Raw genomic sequence first — 19,149 nt, forward strand, 5'->3', positions numbered from 1 at the left:
ATGACATAAAATCTATAATATTTAAACATGTGTTTTAAATGATGGAAACTATTGGAGAAGGACTTTTATTATTACATGTATTTTCTTCAAAACACTGGAAAATCCCTTTGGAAACCATTCCATTACAAATCCCTGCTTTTCTTGTTTGGTAACAGAATTTGGGCATTCTCTCTTATCTTGTGTGCTTACCACTTTCTATCTTACTTTGTAATAGTCTTACCTTCTATTAAGTGTATGAATTGATTTTGTTGTTGTTGTTTTGATTTGATTGATACAATCCCATATTGTATAGGCTAGCCGCAATTTTGCCTTGTGGCTAAGGCTGGTTTTGAACACCTGACCTTTTTCCCTCATAAGAGCTGAAAATACAGATGAGCGTTAGAAATAAAATTTAAGAGGAGTTTTAATGTCAGACTCACCTGTTCTCTACATGGGGACTGTAAGAAATGTTGCAATAATAACTGACATCACTAATATCTAAGCATGATAGATAAGACGCTAGACAGGCACGGAGAGGATGAACTATGAGATGCCTACATGAGACACTGGGGAAACCATGCCCAGGACAGAGATGGAAGAAGTCAAAAGCTATGCTTGAATTCTGAGCAATTCAAAGCAGCTGAAAGAGGAAAGGAATTGCCATGGATTCCACTCAGTAAACAACTGCACAGAAGGCAGTGTTTTGGGGAAGAAAAACTGTATTATCTTATTAAATGGTTAATTATTTCTCCCATCTCTTTAGCTTGGCTTTGAGTAACTCCACCTTCCTAAGGGATGGTCCCTTAAACCAGGAGACTGTTTAGTCTGCTCCAATTAACTCATATGGTTTGGGTAGCCTGAAATGATAGGTTTAATACGCAGGATAAATAGATTGTATACTAATGACCAGAAAGAAACAGCTTTCCCTTAATGGCCATCCAGTACTACTGTAATGTTTAATTATCAGTCTGTTTACTTAGTTAACATATTCCCACTACTTATGAAAACAACCACATGTAAGATCTAAGGATAATCCTTACAGAAGTAGCTTGTAGTGACAGGTGAGAGTTTATTTCTGTATATGGAGATGTCAATTTGATAGCATAATGTCTATAACACTAAAAATATCTGCATCATGGAAGCTGGCAAGGGCTCCAAATCTCCCCTATCCCATTGCCTCACTCTCTAGCCACTTTTTAGCATGTGCAAGTGAATCACAGAGTACAAAGAAACTGTTCATTGGAAACAAGAGGGAGAATGCCAGCACTCAAACATGCTTTTGCTCATATTTCTACAATTTTTTTTAATCTCATGAACAGGTTATTGCTAGACCTGGTACTTTCTACTTAAAAGAACAACTTTTTATTTCACTTAATATTTACTAATTATCTGCTATATACCTTGAAGTAAGCAAGGCACAGGACTACAGGGATAACTGACCTAGTCGATAATATTTCAGTAAAGAACTGGAAACAGGGGATTCACTCAAAGCATTTCGTGAATGAAAACTAAAGAAATGGGTATGATGAACTCTTCAAAGATAAGCCATTTTATTATCCCCACGATAAAAATCAGATGATGCAGGAACTAGAAGAACTGCAGGGCTTTAAAAATAAGTCTCTCGAGGAGGTGAACTGAATCACAAATGCCATTCTTTCTTCTACTTTAATATAATTCTAAAAGTTTTTTTTTAATTTTTTTAAAATTTTTATTTATTTTTAATTTTTTATTATTAATTTATTCTTGTTACATCTCAATGGCTATCCCGTCCCTTGTATCCTCCCCTTCTTCCCTCCCTTCCATTTTCCCCTTACTCCCCTCCCCTATGACTGTTCCTGAGGGGGATTACCTCCCCCCGTATATGCTCATAGGGTATCAAGTCTCTTCTCGGTAACCTGCTGTCCTTTCAGTTTCAATGTCTCAGACACTGAGATAGTGAGGCTATATCTACATGCCATATACATACCTTTTTTAACCTCTTAATGGTCACCTGTAGGTCTCCTACTTCTGTTTCGTACTGACGTCTAAGGTCACTAAGAGCTTCCTCAGCTTTGCGTTTTTCCTAAAAAAAAAAGTTTTTAAAAAAGCATTTAAGTAATTTTTGTCTCTTAGACAGCCTTCAAGCCTTCACAGACATGAAGCTTAGCTTGATACAAAAGGCTCCTAAGCAGGAATGATAAGATGGCCCAAGGATATCAGGAAGGTATAGGTGCACAGCAGTGCTGGAGTTGAAGCCTACAAAACTGGAAGAACGGCAAAACATCAAGATTCACACATCATCCTGAAGTTCAGTCTCTAAGACTGTAACACTGTGGTAAGACCACCGAACGCCAATGAATAGATAAACATTACTGTCAAAAATATAGCACAGCTATATCTTATGATGTCCCAGGACTCAGGAAGGCACAGCTGATGTACCTGTTGTCCAATCATTTTTTATTCTTACCTGAATTCAAATCACATCATTAAAAATTTCTATGCAGTGTGCACAGAAACTGTGATAAGCTAGGAGAGCTCCTTAGCAGGGTACAGTCTAAAAATGCTATTAGGCGATTTTTGTCCTTGAGTAAACATGAGGAAGTGCACTTTACAGCAAATAAGGTGGCTACAACAGCAGCAGGCTTTAATGATAGGACCATTTTAATCCACGCAGCTGCAAGACCATTACACAGTATGTGACTATGTTGCACACTCTGATGTATTCCATTATGTTTCCCTATTGAAAACAGTGGCAAATGGGTGCACCAGCAGGTCCAGGGACTTCATTCAGAACTCCTCACTCAGGTAGAAGAACAAATGGGCTTGGGGAGGAGAGTCAGATTAACTTAAAAAAGAAGACTACAGTGGAAGACTGGAAACCTTCCAGGCTTCTGGCTTCAGTTAAGAAAACAGAGAAGCCAGAGAATTGAGTAACATATAAGGGATCCATAAAAGGCAATAATGACCTGATCTCTCTCTTTTGAAACAGGACTTTTATGTCACAGATCCATAAGCTGCCTTTCTCTGTCCCCAAAAGCAGTTTGAGTCCCCTTGCAGTCGATCCCTTATGACAACTGACAGGCAGGCACCTGCAGCAGCAGGGAAAAGCAAACCAAGCCACTTTCTCACTTCCCCACCCACAGTACGCTTACAAGACAAAGTTGATTAGCTGTGTTGTGATCTTGAAGCCCCTCCTGCTTGAAGCTACAAGATAAATTTATTGTCCTGGGCCAGCAGGTTAGGCCAGGTCAGGCTAGTTCACAATTTGTGGGAAATAAGATAAAAACAAGAAACTAGTGAAAACAAAGCAGGTTTTTTAAGTCTCCAGATTATGAGAAATTCCTGTCCTCTTCTCCATTGGCCATGACTTGCCCCCTTATGAAACTGACCATCTTAATTGGTTTAAGGCACAAAGCCTTTCTACCAAATAATTTAAAGCTTGAGATCTTGAGATCACCCTTTTTTTCTGATCTTGGATTCAGTCACTTAAGAAGCAACTAACTTACACTATGTGTAACATTCCAACCCTTTTTTTTTTACAATTTTTTCTCCTTTATTAATTTATTCTTGTTACTTCTCAATGGTTATCCCATCCCTTGTATCCTCCCATTCTTCCCTCCCTCCCATTTTCCTCTTATTCCCCTCCCCTATGACTGTTCCTGAGGGGGATTACCTGCCCCTGTATATGCTCATAGGGTATCAAGTCTCTTCTTGGTAACCTGCTATCCTTCCTCTGAGTGCCACCAGGTCTCCCCCTCCATGGGACATGGTCATAGGTGAGGCACCAGAGTATGTGAGAAAGTAATATCCCACTCTCCACTCTTGTGGAGAGTGTTCTTAAGAGTTTTGAGAGGAACAGCTAGGGGTGAGGATACATCTTCCTGCTTATCTTTAACTCTGTTGAACACTAAGTGCACCTCATACTTAAAGTGGACCATAACAATTCATATCTTACAGTTCCCTGATTTTTCTCTTTTATTCTTATATTGGTCCTTTTTCAGATTATTTATTTATTATTTATTATTTATTATTTTAACCATAACCCCCTAACCTGCCAGAAGAAGGCATTAGACCTCATTGTAGATAGTTGTGAGCCAACATGTGGTGGCCAGGAATTGAACTCAGGATGTTTGGAAGAACAGACAGTGCTCTTAACCTCTGAGCCATCTCTCCAGCCCTCAGATTCTTTTAATAATTTTTGTTGCTATTGTTAATTCATTGCCAAGGCTAGTTAAAATCCTTGAATGGCATTGGTGATTGTCTTGTCAGAAGATGTATTCTTACTGATCAAAGAGTAACATCTTCCACAAAGTATGACACAAACATATCCTTTCTCTGCTAGTGTTTTATTAACTATGAGTCTATTTTCCCAAGCCATCCAGCTGTTGACATTCCTTTAAGGTCATCACTAACATACTTGATAAATCCTTGTTAAGGCTAACAAACAGTCAACCCAGTGTACATTCTTGTTTAATGTTGACCATTAGAATACAGGCTTTTCTAATCCTATAGCTACTTGGTTTTTAGAATTAATTTGGGATTCTATATCTATAGAGTCAACATAGATATAAAAAATCCTGGAATCCATGCTGGAGAGATGGTGCAGCAGTTTAAGAGCACCGGGTCCTCTTGCAGAGAACCTGATTTTGGTTCCCATTATCCACAAAGCAGCTCCCAATAATCTATATCTCCAGTCCCAGGGAATCTGATGTTCTCTTCTGAATTCAATTGGCACTACACCTGCACACAGTGCACAGATATACATGCAAGCAAGACACTTATATATATAAAATAAATATAAGTATACCTTCTAAAATACACATCGAGACAAACAAACAAACAAAAACAACAAAAAAACCTCTTTGCAATGGAATTAGCTTCATTAATCAAAAGTTAATTGAATAGCAATGTAAGAGTAAAGGTCTACTGAACCAACATCCAGATCCCAAAGCAGTCAGGTGGAGGCTTGAATAAAGCTTCCCTCATCTACTGTACTACCAAAAGTCAGCTAAGGAGAAAAATGAAGAGTTTTTTCTGCTTATTATATCCAGGACATTGGTAAAAACTCAAAAGTCAAAAGTCAAAACAAGACACATTCAAAGACTGGGCTATGTGCCTAAACCATTCAGATTTTTAACTAAGAAATTAACTAAGAAATTATTCAAAACTGTTTGAAATCCTTAGAAATTAGGAAAATTCAATTCAAAATAACTTTGAGATTTTATCAGATGCCAGTCAAGTGGCTAAAATAAACAAAACAACCAACAAACAAATGCTGGAGAGGATATAAGGAAAAGGGAACCCTCATGTACAAATGTGCATATGCTCTCTCATCTATGGTTTCTAGATCCAAATCTTCAGATGTGAGCATATAACCTGGAGTGACCACAGAAACTAGGGAAGTAAAAATGTACCATGAGGGGAGGAGTTGGCACTAGAGAGGGAAATAGCTATCTTCAGTGGCATAAAAAATAAAAATTGAAGTAAAAAAAAAAACAGAAGAAATGGTAGGCTTTTTAATTGGAGAAAAGAAAGAAAGAACACTAAGATTTTTTGAAAAAACATAAAGAATCATTATTCTTTGTTTACCAAAAAGAACATATAATACATAATTGTATAGGTAAACAGAAACATATAAAATTTAAAACTTCATTATGTCACTTGGCCTGGCGATGTTCTCAAGAGCCTTAGGTTAGCAAAATCCCCAACAGTAGGAATTAAAAATTCTCTTTCAAACTAAGAGAGTCCAAAAGACTCTAAAAACAATAAAGGCTATTGTGTTACACTTGGTTGCCTTCCAGAATTTTCTCTAAGTATCTTTTGCTGAAGGAAGATACCATATGCACTTGGTACACAGGACCCTAACCCAAAATCTCTTCCCTGGAGAATAACTTTCATAGTATCAGAAAGTGCTGCCAAAGAAGGGAAGCAACCAAAAGTCCTACTCAACTGTTTGCCTTTACATCACATCAATGACCAACATAATGTGATATCCCTAATAGTACAACATTGGCACACACATGTTGATGGTAACCATCAGCAGTCTAATTATACTCAAGAGTTACTCAACAGGAGTAAAATCATGTTTTATATTGGAGACTTATCCAACTACCCAAAGCTAGCGAGGTCCTGGACCTTAGGGGCAAACCTACTACGACAGCTTTACTAAACCATCATCGTTCCTAGCTGCATTCTAAATGTTCATCCTAACACCCAACAAAGAGTGTGGCTACTGCCTGCCTCTATCTCCTTGCAGCTGAAAAACAGTATGGAAAGGCACAACTGGTCAAAATACAGGGTACATGTGAATGTGGGGTGCCCAGTCACAATAGATCCAGGTAGAAAAACACAACTCATATATGTAAGGCACAGTGAATATCATGAAAGAGGGAGAAGAAATATTGTAAAATCCAGTAGACTAATAAATCTCATGGAAGCTACACCCATGACATATCAACACCATGGTGGCCTAAACAATATCAGAACAAGGACAAAAGCAATAAGTATGTTAAGGTGGAAGATGGAAGTTTCAAGGGGCCCCACCTCTGAACAAAAAACTACTGAAGAATGGTGAGATGTGAGAATTGGTTGTTCCCATGGATGAGCCCTTTAGCTGTTTATCTAATAAGTGCTCAGCCCAGAAACCATATAATACAAGCAACACTAAGAAGACCCGTATATATGTTAACAATGAAAGAAAAAGAGGCCCTGAATTTGAGATAAAATGAGGGTTAGGACATTGTAGGAGCTTGACAGAGAAAAAGGAAAGGGGTAAATAATGTGATTATACTTTAAACTTTAAAAAAATACAATTAATGATGTTCAATGCAGAAAATCTCAGAAAACGCTGAAATACTTTAGGAAAAGAGCATCCATTATTCAATGATAAACACTAATAATTGCTTTTCTACTATCTTTTCATTTTTTATTAATAAAAATAGCATCATTGACCCTAAAAAGGACAAAATATAAAAATAATAATCCCCCACTTGCTGATAACCAGGCCCTAATTGCTAGACATATGCCCCAATAACTGTTATGTCTTCTATGAAAAAAGATAATGTCTAACTCCTAATGACCCCTGGGCCTCACACTGATGATTAGTCCCAGCAGAGATAAATGGTGCTATAAAATACCACCTAACGAGATAGTGTGTTGCTTACCTCCTATGCTCCCAAGTAGGGCTCCATAAAAACTTAGGTCAATTCTGGTCTGACAAATATTTTTACTTTTGTTTCTTGGCAGGTCATGCCCAACACTACAAAAACTACATAATGATCTTTCCAATGGCTTATGATTATGCATCTGCAGACACTAATATAATCAGTGTTCAGCAAACTGATTTCATTATAGATGAACATTATAGATGGAATATATAATAGCCAGTAGGACATGAAAAGATCATCAAGAAAAGGAGTAAAATTGTCTTCATGCATAGATTATGCTAATATCAACCTAGAAAACATGCTGGGATCCATCAGAAGTTATTACATATAAGCAAATATATCTTATAGTCTAATATTTTGCATGTATTTTCACAGATTTACTAGTAACAATCAGAAATAGAATTGCAAAACATTTTCAATATTAACAAGATAGAACAATTGAGAACCAATCATATTTAGTATCTGCACATAGCAGACTACCACACACTTCTGAGAAGGAAGAAATGGAGAATGCTTCATATTACACAATGCAAGGTTTCTACTTTACTATAATATAAATGAGTACTGATACACGGCTATGTCTCACAATAATTATGTTGTGTAAAACAAGCTAAATAATAAATAGCACACATTCATATACAGTTTTAAAACACAAATCTATAGTGACAAAAGGAATTGAAAAGTGATTGTGTGGCAAAGAGAAAAATCACAAAATTGACAATAAACCAAAGGAACATGAGAAAACAGCTCAGTGTCTTAGTTATAATGATGGCACATATATATATATGTGTGTGTGTGTGTGTGTGTGTGTGTGTGTGTGTGTGTGTGTGTGATTATATGTATATATGTATATATATATATATGTCCACACTTACAATATTCTTACAAATTACATAAGTATAGTTTACTGAATACAAATTGTAAGTCACTAAAATTATTACAGTGAAAAAAATAACTGAAACAATACAATGTTCATTCCATGTACAAAAAACAGTCACGAGTGAAAGAAGATTCCCTTGGCTAGAGAACTAGGTGGGGAAATTAGGGCAAGATAGAGATAAAAATTTTCAGAATTTAGGAAAGTAGAAGAGAGTCTGAAAAAAATCACCAAGGTAGCTGGGCAGTGGTAGTGAACACCTTTAACCCCAACACTCAGGAGGTAAAGGCAAGCAGATCTCTTGGGTTCAAGGCCACTTGGAGTGAGTTCCAGGGCAGGCAGAGATACAAAGATAAACTCCTTTGTTTCAACAAAACACCAAGGTAAAGAAAACATCTGGAATAAAATCAGACTCACAAGCAATGAAGTGATGTCATTGGGAAGGTAGGTATACAGAATAAAGAGCCCAGGAAGCTGAAGGCTGGCATGGTGACTGCAGGAAGTTAGGGAAAGTCTCCAGTGATCCAGCATGTGTGAATCCAGTAAAACCATGATTAAAGGTGTGAGGGTGGTACCGGGAAGGGCTGGTAGATACAATTCCTCCCAGTGCCGAAATATTCAGCCAGCTGTAAAGTCCTTCACTGGCATGTTAACATTTCAGGACATATATGCACAGAAACTCACTGACCACAGTAGAATACAAAAAAGGAGCTGTGAGTGACATGTTTCTTATTTTAACTTCTAGAGTAAAGAAAGGAAAATAAGAAGATATTATCATTAGTAAAGTATGAATTTGATGGCAAGACTTTATTGCTGATGACAATGCATAATTCAGCTATGAAACCCAGAGAGATCAAACTGGACTGCATGGGATTAACAGAAAACAGGGACATAACATGCAGGTGGTTGGTAGGGAAAGAGAATAGATCAGAGAGGAGTCAAGGAATGGAGAAGATGATCAATTTACATTGAATTAAATTCTCAAAGAATTAATAAATATTAAAAAAAAAAAGATAGGCTAGGCTCAAACTAAGGCACCAGCCAAGGACAATACAGGCAGTAAACGTCAAACCCCTACCCAGATCTAGCCAATGGACAGGACATTCTCCACAGTTGAGTGGAGAGTGGGGACTGACTTTCACACGAACTCTGGTGCCCCATATTTGACCACGTCCCCTGGATGGGGAGGCCTGGCGGCAATCAGAGGAAGGATAGCAAGTTACCAAGAAGAGACTTGATACCCTATGAGCATATACAGGGGGAGGGGGTCCCCCTCAGTCACAGTCATAGGGGAGGGGAGTAAGGGGAACATGGGAGGGAGGGAGGAATGGGAGGATACAAGGGATGAGTAACAATTGAGATGTAATATGAATAAATTAATAAAATATTTTTTTGAAAATCTAAAAAAAAAAAGATAAGCTAACAAAGATACTCAAAAGGATCTATGTATAAGGTAAAGATAAACAAAGTAAGTTATCTGAAAGGAGACAAAAAGGCACAGAAAAAAAATAGTATTAGGCCTGCTTGTACCTAATTACAGGCAACAGTTCTCAGTACTTCAAATATACCACTGTGATTAATCCACCTCGAGGCTGGTAGATGGCAGCAAAGACTCACAGGAGAGATTACTTTGCCATCTCCACCTGGCCTTCATGAGGCCAAATCAGGATGTAGACTGAGATCTGCTAGATGCCAGTACTTGGGTCTGCATTGTTATTGCATCTCAGCATCAAAATAATAGTTTAAATCCTAACATTACTTACTGAAAAAATGTATGTATTTTCTGCTTTAAGCAAATATCAACTCCCCAAATGCATTTTATACTGAAAAACACACCTTTCTCAGGAAATCACTAAAGTAGCACATAACTTTTCAACTTAAGATTTCCTATGGCAATAAACACAGTTAGGAGGCAGGATTTTAAATTAACTGCAATTGAGATTTAAAGTTGTGTAGTGAGCCCAATATACAGGTAGATGTTCAGCCATCTTCTAACGAAAGCTGATTCCACAACTGCCAGCCCTCCACTCCATGACACTCTGTTCAAAGAGGCCACTGCCTTCCCTCTTCTCCAACTCACATGAGGCTTATGTTATGTTTATCAGTACTGGAGAGGCATGTCCTCCACTTACCTACATGATTAGAATATCTGTATCTCTCTAACTCATGAGCACAAAACACTTCTAGTTATAAAAATCCTTTCCCTGCTCAAAATCCAGAGCATTGATATTTTTACATAGGGTACTTAGCAAGGAGGACTGACGTCCCCAAGCCTTGGTACCAAGAGAAGTGCCCATGGCTCCACAAGAAAAGGTGCCCCCTAAAACTCTGCCAAATGAGTGAAAGGCCAACCCGAAAACTCACATCTTTCCGGGTCTCATTTTCCACTGCATGAATCCGCTGGTCCATTTCCTCTTCCAACTCGCTCAGCTGAATGGCTGCCTTGTCCTGGGCTCTGAAATTCAAAAAATGCATTGTACACAAGGATAAAAAAAATGTAAAGAGAGATTCAAAATTCATCAGTGTCAGGCTTCACATTATGTAGGTGCTCTCCATGATATATCCTAATCCTTCCATATAATAAATTAAGGTTATTGATGTGCTTATTTAGGTGTAAAATGGCATTGAACAACTTAAATAGATGAAACAAATAGTAACTAAAGACAGCAAATTTCTGGGAGGCAGTCAGCAAATATGAAAATATTGTTGCCACAAGTTAAGTGGCAAATCTAGACAAAAGAAAGAACTTTATGGCAATAGACAGATATAATTTTAACATTCTATTATATAAACTTTGCACTCATGTAGGCTAAAGTTAAAGATGGAAGGAGCAATCTTAGCAACATTTTTTAATCAGTCTTCTACAATTCCAGAGATAAAATTGCCTGTTAAACAACGTCTCTTACTCCACCCAAAACATTGTGTACTACGACTTATGACCCCAACAGGCTTTCATTCACCTTCATTCTGACTGAGACTCCTCTCTTTACCTGGCTTGGCTGAAGAGTCTGCCTACCACCCTAGAAGTTTCCTGTTTTTTCTGTGTCGGGATAGAAGAAACATTCTGAATTTTTCAGGATGGAAGCATCAGTTCTGAGAGTTGATATGGTAGGAGAACAATGCCCTACCAACGGATTGCTATTTGACCTTGCAATTATTACCTGACAAAACTTACCCTGTATGAAATATTCTAGATGGTTCTGAATTCCTGAAGTTCAGGAAGTCCACTTGTATCATGACAAGACTGCACCACTCAGTCCCTTTACCACCCAGGTCACAGAACAAGATAACAGACCCTATGAGTTTCTAGGAAGGAAATAGATTGATACCTCTTCACTGCAATGGCCAAGTTTTCCATTTCTGTGCTCTGGAGTTTGATCTCACGGAGAAAGTTCCTTATCACATGTTCGTAGGGCTGGATTAGTCTTGGCTCCACAAGGGTGATGTTCTGGTACAAGATACTAACTTGTTCTTTTCTGCCCAAAATATTAAAATTAAGTGTTATCAGCTAAAAAGTAAAACAGGAAACATATCAGGTGGAAATGATAACTAAAATATAAACGAGGAGGACTGAATAATCCATCGAATGACCTGGAATGAAGAAAACAAATGAGGCAGAGAGCCTGCTGGGTAGTTTCCCATACTGGAAGATGGCTACCCAGACAGCCAGTGACTTCAGTGCAGTCGAAGGGGCTTAGAATGAAGGCTCTTCATTTTATTTATTAATAATTGAATTGTAAAGAACTTCAGAGAAAGGTAAACTAATTTTCAAATTCTGTATTTCTCCAATCCTTAACAAAATATGTAGTCACTGACCTTTTCAGAACGGATATACCTATTACTTTGTGGCCAGTAAAAAGTACTTCAGGCAATTTCACATTTGTGGATATACCTCCACGCACACACACACACTTTTCCCCCTAGTACTTTAAATACTAAATGTTTAGAGTTTCTCACATCAATCCATTTTTATTTTTTAGATACCAGTTAGGTGTTCAAAATTTTTATTCAATAACTACTGAAAGTTGGGAGGAGCTCCCAGGCTAAGGGCTCTGATCCACGCTGCTCCCCAACTTCAGACATCAGTTGCCAGTCCAAGTGAGGGCTTGTTCTAAGCCATCAAGTACAAACTAGAAGTTCCCTTGACCCATCTACAGGCTTGATAGTTTCCTAAAATGGCTCATGGAACTCACAAAAATATTTTACTTACTTTTAGTAGCTTATTACAAAGAATAGCAAAATGGGAAGGGTATGCAGGGGTGGCATTAGGGGGTCACAGAGTTTTCACGCCCTTGTTTATACCATTTATTCAGCCTACACTTTGATGTGTTTGACAACTCAGACATGCCCCAAGCACACTCTTCTAGCCAGGAGTGAAACTCAACTTTCAGACTTTTTTCCCCAGAGTCAGGGATGAGGGTCCAAGTTCCAGCCCTCTGATAATGCCTTACATTTGTCTCTTTGGTTGTTGTTGTTTGTTTGTTTCTTGTTTTGGATTATTGTTTCGTTTGATTTTGTTGTTGTTTTGTTTTGTTTTGACAATTAGCCTCCATTCTGAAGCAACCTATAGTCTAGTATATCATCTATTTCATTATCTAATAGAAAATAAGAGATTGTTGGATTGGCTAGTGGCATTCCAGCCACTGACATCAGCAGCTAATGGCCTAAGTGGAACTGGGTGTGTTTTTAGAGTAACATGTTTTTTATGTCTTTATAGAAACACCCACTGTGCTGGCTAATTTTATGTCTATTTGACACAAGCTATAGTCACTGAAGAGGAGGGGGAACCTCAGCTGAAAAAAAATGTCTCAGTAAGATTGGGCTATAGGTGGATGTGGAAAACATTTTCTTAATTATTGATGTGGGAGGGCCCAACCTATTGTGGGTGGGGTCACCCCTGGACAGGTGGTCCTAGGTTGAGCAAGCCATGGGGAGTAAGCAGGATCCCCTCCATGGCCTCTGCATCAGCTCCTGCCTTCTGGTTCCAGCCCAGCTTGAGTTCCTCTCCTTACTGCTTTGGATGAGGAATTATAAGTGAAAAAATCCTTTCCTCTACAATTTGCCTTTGGTTGTGCTGTTTTATCACGGCAATCATAACCCTAAGTAAGACACATACTCTGTGAGGATTTAATAACCACTCCACTTTCTATAAGCACCACTTCACAGCCATCTATTTTCTCAGTGCATGAGCTGTATACTGATATATTTTGACATGCTCCATCAGAGACAACGCAATCTATCCTTCCTTCTTACTCTAAGAGCGTTGACATGAACTGTGAGTGTGACAGCACATGATAGTAGCAGGGATTTTTTTTTTTAAAGCAAATAACATTTATACTGGCTAAAAGACAGAATGAGGATTTCAAAATTAGGTAATTACTTAGGTCTGCAATAACTTACCACAACACCAGCATAAAAGAGCTGTTATCAATTTTCATCAGGCTTAAAAATGCTATACACACACACACACACACACACACACACACACACACACACATACACACACCTTGCACACCCACACTGCATTACTGAATAACCAGCAGCAGCACTTGGCTATTTCCTATATTTGGTGATCTGCCACTATGGTTTTAGAGTCACGCCCTCAACAATGCACAGGATCTACTGTCCCCTGACACTGATCTGGAGAGGTTACTCTTGAGGTGCACGTCTTACACTGGAAAAGCTGCTGGGCAAGACAAGAAACCGAGAAGCTCACAAGCCTTTCACAGCCATCCTCAGCACTCTGCACAACAATGTGATGAGAACAGATCACTCAAATAACCTGAACACAAAATTCACATCATCTTCTCAATCCACTTTGCCTAGAATCGGCTGAGGGCAGTATGTTTTCGTGCTTGTTTTAGATGGATTTACTTATTATTTTATGTGAATGAGTGTTTTATTTTGGTGTTTTTCTGTCCATCCCATGCATGTCTGAAGCCCACAGAGGACAGAAGAAAAACTTGGAAAGCTAATTCAGAAGGATCATGAGTTCAATCAAGGCTATTCTAAACTATAGTAAATGTATTGTCGTTGTTGTTGGGTTAAAAGGAAGAAAAGGAAGGAAAAGGACTAAATGCTGAGGTGGGACAAAGGTCAAGAGGAAAGGCAGGAAGGGCGGGTCAGATTACACACTCTCCCTGGGCAAGGCTGAGAAGAAGGTGCTCAGTGATCTTCTGGGTTCTCACAGTGCTCACTTCCTCCCTCTGGCAGTGGCAGACAAGTTGAACTGATTACTTTATCAGTGTCTTGTGACTTTCACAGGTAGTCTCCGCTACGTGGGATAGAACTTAACCCCCTACCCTATTCACCCTTGAAACCCTGTTCTAGCAAGAAATACTCTTTTGTTCTTTGGACCTGAAGATCTATCTTTTCCTTCAGGATCCAATTGTGATGAAATTCTCCTTGTCCTTCAGATGTGAAGAGAACTGAAGGCCCTGTCCCTACAGGACCCCATCAATACTGCACCTGAGAACAGTCTTTCATAATGAAGCTCTTATCTGCACCTGAAAGCTTGTCTCTGGATTACAGGCTGTGATGTTGTAACTCTTCTAATAAATCTTATCTACAGGGTAATTCATCTCAGCTTCCCTTCTACAAAGCCTCCATTATCTACAATAGGCAGGAAAGCAGCAAGGTAGGAAGGCAAGAAGGAAGAAATAATGCTCTTTGTTCAAAAAAAAAAAGCACTCTGCTACTGTTTGTGGGCACAGCCATAGATCATGATAAGAGCAGCAAAGCCTGGCTCTCCACTGGTGTCAGAAGGGAAGCCAAATTGCATGGTCTCTGATGGATGACGTCACAGGACGCAAGCCATCAATCAAGAGAAGCTTTGGCTCTCGTAGGGAAGAAATGGTACTCTTTATGCATACTCAGATGATTTGCTAAACAACCTGAGTATATCATCTATTGGATTGTTCGTAACAACCACAGAAAGTATTTCTTTTAACTTATTTTTTCAAATCAGACAGATCTAATGGTCTGTTATAAGAGAAATCATGTCCCCAATGTCCCAAGTGCATGTGTTGAACCTACCACCAAGACCTCAGACTCCAGCTCAGTGGTTCTCAACATTTGCAATACTGTGAGTCTTTAATAGAGTTCTTTATGTTGTGTGGAGCCCTCCAACCATAAAATTGTTTTTGTTGCTACTTTAAAATTGTAATTTTGACACATTATGAATTGTAATGTAAATATCTGTGTTTCCTGATGGTCAACCCCTAAGGGGGCCATGACCCACAAGTTGAGAACCACTGTTCTAGCTAATTATATTTAAGAGTCTTTAATGAAGGAATCAAGTCAAAATGAGATCATTATGGTGAGTTCTAAACCAGTCTTACTAGTGATCTTATAAAAAGAGGAGATATGGACACAGATGCTTACAGAAAGAGATCCATGAGAAGATCCATAAGGGAAGATGGCAGACCCAGCAACAAGTCACCACACAAACTAGCCCTACTGATAACCTGGTGCCAAATTTTGAGAATCTACAATTATGAGAATTTTTTTCTGTTTAAACTAACTGTGGTTCTCGGTACTATAAATGCATGGACAGCACACAAGATCCAAGGACACAAAGAAAAAAAATGGCAGAATTGAAATTCTGTTCTGTGCTTGAGACTTTACAATTATCCACTAATATCCTACCCCTTCTCAACTATGCTAAATGCCTGCACTTTGCCAGAAGAAATGGGATCAAAATTAATCCACAGAACTTTGAATAACTATATGACATGAGTTGCATACTAACTATGCTGATTAATCAGGCATAGCCAAAAAAAAAAATTGTCCATGTTGCTTTAAATTTCTTGGAACTTTTTTTTCTAAATAAATTGTTCAATTTACTCAGAAACTAATTGTGATTTTTTAAAAGTTCAAATTAAGCATAATAGTAAGTCTCATTATATGATGATATAAAATACTCAAACCTGTCATCCTTCTTATCATTAGATCCCAGGAGAAATACTGACTACAAGAATGATTCACATTATTAGAGCAATAAATGATTTCATTACCATTAGATCCCAGGACAAATACTGTCTACAAGAATAATTCACATTATTAGAACAACAATGATTTCAGTGCAGAGCAGTACCAGTCATGTCCTGTATCGCTTAGACTAGCAGGATGCCAAATCTAAAGACGTACTATATGGTTGGAATCCATCAGAGTAATAGTTGTATGCATTATTTACCAGCTAACTGTTCAACATGGAAATATTCATTTGCAGAAGTCCCAAGAGGCCCTTCACTTTCTGTAAGTATCTTAAGTGGGAAAAAGTATAATGACATGAATTCCTTTGGATCATTTTTAAATATATTTTATTAATTTATTCATATTACATCTCAATTATTATCCCATCCCTTGTATCCTCCCATTCCTCCATCCCTCCCATTTTCCCTTTACTCCCCTCCATCATGAGTGTGAATGAAGGGGCCCTCTTCTCCCTGTATATGCTTATAGGATATCAAGTCTCTTCCTGGTAGCCTGGTACCCTTCCTCTGAGTGCCGCCAGGCCTCCCCATCTAGGGGACATGGTCAAATATGGGCCACCAGAGTTCGAGTGAGTGTCAGCCCACTCTCCACCCAACTGTGGAGAATGTACTGTCCATTGGCTAGATCTGGGTAGGTGTTCGAAGTTTAGTGTACATATTGCCCTTGGCTGGTGCCATAGTTTGAGCAGGACCCCTGGGCCCAGATCTGCCCATCACAATGTTCTACTTGCAGGTTTCTAGAACTCTCAGGGTCCTTCTATTTCCCCATTCTCCCTTGCTTCTCTCACCTAGAGTCCCCATAGGAAGTCTTCCTGTCTGTTCCACTTTCCTGGTAAGTGAAGACTTTCATGGAACATGCCCCTTGGGCTAGTGTCCAGATATAAGTGAGTATATACCATTTGACTCTTTCTGCTTCTGGGTTAACTCACTCATTATGATCATTTCTAGTTCAGTCCTAGATCTTTTTTTTTTTTTTTTGATTCATCCTTTTCTGCAAAGTTTTAGGGATAATTTACCATGAGGAATATACATAGATTAATTATTTTTAAAAATTTACGCCTTTGATCCCAGCATTCAGGGAGGCAGAGGCAGGCAGATCTCTGTGAGTTTAAGGCCATCCTGGTCTATAAATTGAGTCCAGGACAGTCAAGGCTACACAGAAAAGCCCTGTCTCAAAAACAAAAACAAAACTAAACTAAAATCTACCGTTGATTTAAAAAAAATGTGCATGCTACACAATCCGCTATTACATCAGAATGGCCTAGATTCTCTTCTGCCCTGATTTGTACACAAGGTGCTTGTCTAATGTGCACAAAGCAATAGATGGGTTTAATCCTCAGCACCACATAAACTGGGTGTGGTTTCACACATCAATAATACCAGCACGCAGGACATGAACATAGGAGGATTGAAAAGCCAAGGCCATGCTGGGATGTAATGAGTTGGGTGCTAAACTGGATATGATGTGATCTCAAAAAGAAAGCAGAGTGTGTGTGTGGGGGGGGGGGGGGAATAGGCAGGAACTGTGTCTTCACATCACAGCAAGGAAAAAAATACCTGATCTCTCTAGATAAGAGTTGAATATTGATTGCTACACAAGCAGCACATCTTCAAGTGTTCTGGTGTTATGACTTGATGTCATGACAGTCTTTTGTTCCAAGACAGTATCAGTAATATGCTTCCCCAAGCACACTCACTCTTGATGTTAAAATTTTAAATAGCAAAGAATATATAACTGCTACATAGAGGTCTTAGTATGGGGCACAAGGGTGCCAAGAAAGGTGTCAGGTAACTGCTGACAGTAGAAGCATGCTACATTCATGATTACAGGGGCTTATCTGAAGCAATTACACAGAATTGCAATAGGACTCAAAAATACCGTGAAGACTTATTTAGAGAGGGCCTTGACAAATATTGGGTAAAGATTAAGATCCAGGTGATATGTGTTAGTCAAAATCAAAAATAAACAAATAAACTCTACTTCTGTGCTAATAGTGCTATTAACTAGGAAAGCAGCCCAAAACATGCCTGGGGTATCAAATGAGAGCCTGGGGCAAAAGCACACTGAACTATGGATGAGTCTTAGATACTTAAAACCTGAGCCTGTGCTTCTTTTTTAAGTTCAATAAATCAAAATATGAATTGTATGAAAGATAGTATTAATTATTTATTTCTGATGAAAAAAATTACAATTTGAAATTTTAAAAGGGTACTGGGATATCAGCATTTTAAGTTCAAATATTGAGGTTGGGAAAGAAGCAAGAGATCCTTGAAGAAAAAAAAGACCCAAAAATTAAATAGAGCCTGTAAACTGTTTCAAAAGTTACTCATGTTTTTATAAAACAAACATTTCTCTTAGACCACATATGTTTGTGTCTGTATGTTCTGTGCTCTACAAATGTCTGCATACCTGGTTGCAGGACGATTCTATAGAACAGTTAAATGCAGACACCATGGCTCCAAACAGGGGATCAGAGTAACTCAATTACCAGAAATACTGCTTGGTACAAGTCCTGCATTAAACTAGTTTAAGCATTAAACTAGAAGATTGCAATTCAAGGGGTGTCGTGACATTCTGGAAATAAATCAGGGTAAGTTCTATCCTATATAAGCTCATACAGAGTTGAAAAGTTCTGTGCAGGTAAATCAGTATAGAACAAGCGAGTGCGAATGGGCACAGTTAGTACTTGGAGCATATGAAGGTACCAACAGGCAGAAAGCAGGATGACTCTGTGTGTGTGTGTGTGTGTGTGTGTGTGTGTGTGTGTGTGTGTAATTGACTATTTTGGAGTCAGTCCTCAGTCTGTGCAGTTGACCATGTTAGAGACATTAACTACTTAGCCCAACAAGATGAGCTACCCCAAGGAGCAGGACTTCCCTGGCTCTGTTCTGCAGCTAAATGACAAAGGAAATTCTCATCCAATTATTAAGCCAAGGCCTCATCGAGGGCCCCTTGTCCAAATACAGCTCTGGTAGTTAAAACTTCAGCAACACATCTTATATATGTAAGTACTTATCTGGACCTCTTATTCTATCAAAAGTTTTAATAAGGAAAGTTCCTGAAAGATGAGAAAATTAACTAGATTCACTCAAACAATAGGAAGAATTCAGAATGCAAACGGTATCCTATTCAAAACCACTTGACATTTGGTAT

At 38.5% G+C, this 19,149-nt stretch overlaps 1 protein-coding gene across 2 annotated transcripts in view; it reads right to left on the reverse strand.

The window, feature by feature from the left end:
* The window catches only part of RASEF (RAS and EF-hand domain containing), a 57,656-nt gene that overhangs the window by 28,108 nt on the left and 10,399 nt on the right, over positions 1 to 19,149 (reverse strand). For both annotated transcript variants that reach the window (XM_084779533.1, XM_084779534.1), the window contains exons 2-4: positions 11,331 to 11,477; positions 10,366 to 10,456; positions 1,946 to 2,041 (exon numbers count right to left, since the gene is read on the reverse strand). In XM_084779533.1, the coding sequence (XP_084635659.1) occupies positions 1,946 to 2,041; positions 10,366 to 10,456; positions 11,331 to 11,477 (334 nt within the window). The remainder of the gene's footprint in view (positions 1 to 1,945; positions 2,042 to 10,365; positions 10,457 to 11,330; positions 11,478 to 19,149) is intronic.

Source organism: Acomys minous, assembly GCF_964271855.1.
Source record: "Acomys minous genome assembly, chromosome: 1".
In the NCBI taxonomy this organism is placed as follows: Eukaryota; Metazoa; Chordata; class Mammalia; order Rodentia; family Muridae; genus Acomys; species Acomys minous.